The following is a 6,641-nucleotide window of genomic DNA, read 5'->3' on the forward strand; positions in this document are numbered from 1 at the left end:
GCACATATATATGCGTTAGTTGCTTTGTCTCTATTTCTTACACACTATCATTTTAATTTCATACTGTACATATATAAATAGCATGATATCATAATCATACACATCATCTAACCGGTCAATGCGGAATTCAAACACGAAATGAATAAGATGTAATTTCCTACAATTTGAATGGGACACTCTTTGTTCATCTATTCAAAGTTCATAAATGATATACATATGCGTGTACACACAAAATATAGTGAAATATCCAAATTCCAAAGGCCAACTAATCCAACTCACACTATTTGATTAAACTAAGTTTAGCCAACACATAAGAACAACTCAAAAGAGGCTTCAATTCTCTTTCTTTGTTTGTTTAAAGTTGCCACCCCTCCATTCTCTCACTTGTGAGAATATAGTATGCAACAACCAAGCTAGAATAAGCCCTCTCTCTCACATCCACCAAAACTAATTATTCCCTTCTCATTCACTTCTTGCCATCTGCAACCAAAACCCCAATCCCTCCAAAAATCCAACCCCAAATGCCAACAACACATTGACAAAATATTCATTCAACCATTCATTCTCCCAACTTCTTCATTTCATCAACATTAGCCTCCTTAGCTTTCTTCAATTATGCACTTCTACTATTACAACCCTACTTCAACATTATTCCCATGTAACATTTGTTCAATCAGGAAATCCCAAAATCACTCCAAAGGTAGAATCTTTTCCTAGTTTTCTTTCAAGAAAATGCGATAAGGCTCTAACTCATCGCTCAAAGTAAGGATTTTCCAGAGTTTTCTTTCGAGAAAAACGAGATAAGGGCTCTATCTCATCGCTCAAAGTAGGGATTTTTCCGAGTTCTCTTTCAAGAAAACGCGATAAGGGGCTCTAAAAACACTCAAAGAAGGCACGTCTTCGAACTTTTCTTGCAATGTTCATGTGTGAAGACTAGCAATACATATTTTGAGGCATGATCAAGAAGCATTCATTGAAGTTTTGATGGGAGCTACTAAAAGGAGCATCTTGATCATGTTTTGTGCTCTAATATTGTTCAGACATGTTGAAGCATCTTCATCATCACTAGATTCATTCCTCTACAATCACGCCCTCAACTCCATACCGAAACCTCGTACAGGCCAGTTGTACGAGGTTTCGTCTCCCGCCAACTTCTCGGGCGTGGGAGTCTCACTCCTCCGCCTCAGGGCCCACAGCCTGTGGAAGAACGGAGCCAGCCTCGGCTCCATCGGAATCCCACCCAAGGCAGCGCTGCCATTTCCCTTCACAAGAAGAGTTGACTTAGTCTACCAAGACCTCGGCAATTGGTCAACTTCTTACTACAATATTGTCCCAAACTACACGCTAGTGGCTCCTGTCGTAGGCCTGCAGGCCTACGACTCTGACATGGGCCCTACGAGCATGGTGCTCGTGGGGCTCGAAATGCGAGGGGACAGTGTAATCACTGTGTCTTTCCAAAATGTCTCACTTCATCAGTACGACGCGGCGAGCCTGCGCTGCGTCAGGTTCGGCGCGGACGGCACGTTGCAGCTAAGCAACGTGTCAGGTGGCGGCGGCACGTGCGTGTGGCGGAGCGACGGCCACTTCTCGATCGTCGCTCCTCCGTTGGACATGAAGAAGAATAAGAAGGGGAAGGAGTCCGCGGTGAAGTGGTGGATGATCGGAGTCCCCGGCGGCGTCGCTGCGGCGGCGGTGTTGATCGCCGGCGGCGCAATTTTGTGTCGGTGGAGAAGTGTGAGGAAAATGGAGAGAAATGCGGAGAGAAGTGAAGGTTTGAATTCAATTTGGATTGGAAATAGCAGAATGCCAACAGCAACAGGTATCAGAACACAGCCAACTCTTGAAAATAGCTATATTCCATAATTCATCATTTTCCATCTTTTTCTTTTCTTTTCTTTTTTTTTGGTTTCGATACTATTTCAATTCTTTGGGTTCTTTTGTAAGTGAATATATACATGATTTTCTTTGTTTCATTTTTTCTTTTCAAATTGAATTACGTTTTCTTTAGATGTACAGTTTTTATAAGGATTAATTGTGTATAAAATCACAAAGAAGTAATCACTTCTGATCTGATTTATGACTTTTTCAGAATTTGAATGATAAATCATTGTTAAATTTCATGTTTATGTCATCACATTAATATATATTTACTCCATTATTCATTTACATCACCAAAATTTATATGATTTTACAGTTTTAGTCGCATTTGCTTGGAAAAAATCATCGTGAGACAATTTTAAATTTTGAAGCTTTGTGGTTTGAAATTTAAATTTTGAAAAGTAAATAATAAATTTAAATTTGACTAAACTTTGTGATTTTATGTGTAATGAAACCTTTTTCAAATTAGTGGAGCTATTGTAAGAGGGAGAAAGAAAGATACAAAAGTAATGTACATAAATATTAGGACGGACATTTGACTTGGTTGATTGATTATTATTTCGCGCCGGAAGCATATTATTTGATGAGGAACAAGTTGGCTATTTATTTTATTTTTCAAAAAAATATATTGGTGCCTCTTGTAAGAGTGGACCATAAATTGCAATAAACATGAAATTAAAATCTATTTGTATAATTTGATGGAATACAGAAATGAACCACTGAAGATTTGTCTATAGTGTGTGGGAAAATAATTATGAATTTGAAGACAAAGTCATTAGGCCAATTGGTTGTTAGGATATTGCTTTCTCTTGAAATAAAAGTATTGACAGATGTGTGTGAATATATAAATAATACCAGCTCATACAATCATCATAAATGAATAAAAGTATATTGATATGCATACCAAAATATCTTTTTTATTTCTATTTAATCAGTGCTTCCAAATGTTTATACATCGGACAGCCAGAGCCGTCACATCGTCTACCAAAAAAAAGTACAACTACACAAAACTAGTCAAGCTATCGATTTTAAAACGAATGATTGAACAATAGATAGTTTCAATAAGGTCTTATTATGCTTGATCTTTAAAGATTAATGAACGATGGCTTGCGCTTCTTTATGTGTAGATTCTTTTAAAAACTAATATCTTCCGACCTATATCCAACAAAATAATTCCTGATTATTGGATGGAAAATAACTTTTAATGAATTTGGATTGGAATAAATTAAATTGACTAGATTTCTGTATAATAAAATATTTTTCAAATAAATTATGATATTATCAATATGACATCTGAGACAATTTAATGCGTCATAATACCATGACTCAAAATGTCAAAGATTTTGGATTGCAAAAATCTCTCATTGGTTGACAAGTCAAAACAACGTACTCCGTTCATCCCTCATTAATTGTTAATTTTAAAAATATAAAGGAAAGTGGATTGGAAAAATTAGTGAAATATGAGTCTCACTTTTATTTATTAGTTTTATAATAAAATGTGAGTGAACTAAGTTAGTGGAATGTGGGACTACTTACCATTTATGGTAAAAGTGAAAGTGGACAATTAATAGAGAACGGACGAAAATGGCAAAAGTGAACAATTAATAGGGGACAGAGGGAGTAAATTTTAAGAACCGTTCTTATTGTTATATTCAAATATTAAGAAAATACATTCTTGAGACTTTCCTTCAGTAATGAGCAAGAAAAACTTATCTCGTAGTGAATTCTTTCAGTACTATACCATGCCAGTTTCATTGGTCATCCAAATGTTATGTGACTTAAACTTGACACTGCAATCGTTAACTAATACTCCATCCGTCACAAAGAAGATGACTCATTTCTTGGGCAGCACGAGAATTTATACAACTTTATTTTGTGTGTGAAGTGGAGAGAGTAAAGTAAGAGAGAGGGAATAAAGTAGAGAGAAAGGTGTTTCAATTTTTAGTAATGGGTTATCTTGATTGGAACAAACTTAAAAAGAAGAAAGAAGTCATCTTTAATGGGACGGAGGGATAGATAGTATATTCTAAAATAAAAATATTTTAATCATAACCAAATTGGTAGAATCGATATATATATTCAGTTCGTAGATCGACTACAGTTCTAAAGACTGTCGATCCGTTCAATACGAACCAGTGGTTTTGATTTAACCGTGCATGACTAGACACGATTGTTGATTTCGTCTCCAAATATGGAAAGCATTATTTTTATTTTTAGTTTGCGACGAAACCTCTAACATGACAAATCCCGTTAATCATTAATACATCACACATTCAAATGTTCAAAATATTTAAATGTAAAGCAAGTCACATGTTTGATTATCTCTCCCAACATTTGAGTGAGTGAGGGAGTGCAAAAGGTGTTAATCAATTGCTTGAATATCACAAAACTTATGGAGTGAAAATGGTGGACTAAAAATAGAGCCATTGATCATAGCATGAGCAACAATCTTGTTAGCTGCATCAGTAGCATGAATCCCATCCCAGCTCACATAGTTATATGGATCACCACACGCAGTCGCAACCAAGGTCCGGCCGTTGATCACCTTCTCGTTCCCACAATAAACTCTCTTATCAAAATTGTATGCACCACCACCATATCCACAGCATGACTTGGTCCCATACTTCATCCCTGTCCAATATCCCAACATCAGTGTGTGTGTGTTTTCTTGAATTTAGAGAAGCAATATTATTACCATGAGAAGTGGGATGGTGGAAAAGCTCTAGCATAACAGAATGTATGTCTGTATACACAACATTTGCATCTCCAATCTCTCTTCTTGTCTGCTTCAATGCTTCCTCCAACATAGTGTTGTAGTCTACCACAGCATTGTTGTAAGAGATCAAGCATCCGAATGAGTCAATGTCCGAGGCATTGTGAGGCAGCTCTACCAAGAATGCAGGGTAGCAACCTATTGGTGCAAGATTCAGCACCAAGAAATCTCTCCCACCTATGGCATAGATCTCCTAAAATTTGACACAAATTTTCATAGTTTAGTATCATTAGCCCTTTTTTTATGAGAATAAAATAGCTGCACAATCACCTTAATAGTGCCAGCAATTTGTGACACTACTTGAGGGAGATACTGCTTCACCCCATTTATGCCAATGGATGCTAAATTCCCAGTGAAATCATTTTGGCCAATGTAGAATGTGTAGAGAGAATTTCCAAAAACAGAAGGTGGTGGAAGCTTGTCTTCTCCTGCAAAAGACATGATTTTTAGCTACATTAAGGTAATCAAACTATGTGTTGAATGATGTTAGAATATAAACCTGATGAAGAGTGAAGTTGATCAACTTTGGCCTTAAATTGCTTCAGTTGATTGAGCTGAATAGCAAGAGAAAAAGGGCTAACTCCTGTGACAAATAGTGAAGTCTGTGGCAAACGAACCGTCGATGCCAATGTTGCAAAATTGGCACCATGTCTGAAATCTGATCCTATTGACTGCAAATATGGGCTCAAGAATGGTATCCCCAGAGCTTGTGCTGCATTTTTTCCAACACAAATTGTAACAGAAAATCTCCTAAACCAAAATTTTGCATTTCATTTTAACAGTATTGGTGAGAAAATAGAGTCCAGTTTATGTCACTTGGTATCACTGTATCTGTATAAGTTGTTAAAATGTGCAGAAAATGTGCAAATCCACAGTTCTTGGATTTTTCTTGATTATGTCCAAGAAATCTCCACTCTTGCCAGCTATGATGTTTTGTCACTTAACTCAGATTTTTTGTATCATTCCTAAATTTATTGTAGTAAGGGCCTAATCATGGACCAATAATATAGTCACGGGATGCATTCCTTTTAAAGTTTTAACATAACTCAATCATGCAAACTCAGATTTAATATGGAATACTTGAGGAATAAAATGAATACCTAAAAAATCAACAATGACCCTGCCATCTGTGGCTCGACCGGCTGGTTTGTGGAAGTATGTCATGCCGAAGGGCAGCCTCTCTGCCGGAAAAGCAGCGTAGAATCCTCCGGTGTCGGAGTTTGAATCTCCGAAGTTGAAGATGGCCTCAAAACTACATTTTTTACCATGGATTCTTGCAGCTGACATGGCCACAATCACTGCAAAAACCACCATCTTTTTCCTACTAACTTCAAGATTCATTCTTGAATTTCTGACTTACCCTTTCAGAGAGTTTGAGGATAGTACTTATGTATGTGTGCCAAAATGTACAATCTTTAGACCTATATATACATTAGAATACAAGAAGGACTATTAAAGATGTAACTGACCACATGGGACAATCAAAGCAGTGGTTCCATGCTTAGAAAACATGATGGTTGAAGTTGTAGGAGCCACCACCATATCCACATCAAGCAGTGGTTCCATTCTGCAGCCCTGAAATAGACCAAATGTTGTTATTAGGCCTAAACAAATGCATCAAAGACAAACAGAATTAATGATAATCATGAGATTTTGAGGTTGTAACAGAATAAAGATTGCATCTTGGCACTAAAATATACTCATATTGATTAGGCCACTATGAAATGACATGAAATAAACACAAGCATGCAAATCAAGATTCTGACTTCAGCATAAAAAGCTTGTGCCTTGGGACATAAACAATTAGTAATAGGCATATGTAAAGAACATCATATAAACACAGAATGCAAGTCAAGATTGCTTGTTCATGGATACTGAAGTTGTCATCAAAATTGTCCAAAAAACCAATATATTTGTGTTTTGAGTTTGATCCATTTTTTCATTTTTTGTTTGATCAAGCTAAAGTTATTAAATTGGTGATGTATATGAA

The 6,641-nt window shown here is 36.5% G+C and overlaps 2 protein-coding genes across 2 annotated transcripts; one reads left to right on the forward strand and one right to left on the reverse strand.

The window, feature by feature from the left end:
- The first annotated feature begins 984 nt into the window (after nucleotides 1–984).
- Nucleotides 985–1,863, forward strand: LOC125186026. Its single transcript, XM_048082332.1, has one exon. It carries the CDS (start codon nucleotides 985–987, stop codon nucleotides 1,861–1,863), a length of 879 nt encoding a protein of 292 aa, XP_047938289.1.
- Nucleotides 1,864–4,111: 2,248 nt separating this feature from the next.
- Nucleotides 4,112–6,162, reverse strand: LOC125216528 (GDSL esterase/lipase At4g01130). Its single transcript, XM_048118271.1, has 5 exons — nucleotides 5,752–6,162; nucleotides 5,151–5,363; nucleotides 4,922–5,079; nucleotides 4,574–4,844; nucleotides 4,112–4,509 (listed from the first exon to the last, which is right to left on the reverse strand). The coding sequence occupies exons 1-5, from the start codon at nucleotides 5,990–5,992 to the stop codon at nucleotides 4,241–4,243; spliced, it is 1,152 nt and encodes a 383-aa protein (XP_047974228.1). The 5' UTR covers nucleotides 5,993–6,162; the 3' UTR covers nucleotides 4,112–4,240.
- Nucleotides 6,163–6,641: the final 479 nt, after the last annotated feature.

The sequence above is a fragment of the Salvia hispanica genome, chromosome 1 (genome assembly GCF_023119035.1).
Source record: "Salvia hispanica cultivar TCC Black 2014 chromosome 1, UniMelb_Shisp_WGS_1.0, whole genome shotgun sequence".
In the NCBI taxonomy this organism is placed as follows: domain Eukaryota; kingdom Viridiplantae; phylum Streptophyta; class Magnoliopsida; order Lamiales; family Lamiaceae; genus Salvia; species Salvia hispanica.

Bases quoted from the DNA above. Each gene is read 5' to 3' on its own strand.
- LOC125216528 (XM_048118271.1), bottom strand. From the start codon at position 5,992: ATGAATCTTGAAGTTAGTAGGAAAAAGATGGTGGTTTTTGCAGTGATT. The intron at 4,845-4,921 runs GTGATTGTGCAG...GTCAAATTTTAG, and splicing joins AAATTGCTGGCACTATTAAG to GAGATCTATGCCATAGGTGG. The intron at 4,510-4,573 runs GTAATAATATTG...GATATTGGACAG, and splicing joins CCACCATCCCACTTCTCATG to GGATGAAGTATGGGACCAAG.
- LOC125186026 (XM_048082332.1), top strand. From the start codon at position 985: ATGGGAGCTACTAAAAGGAGCATCTTGATCATGTTTTGTGCTCTAATA.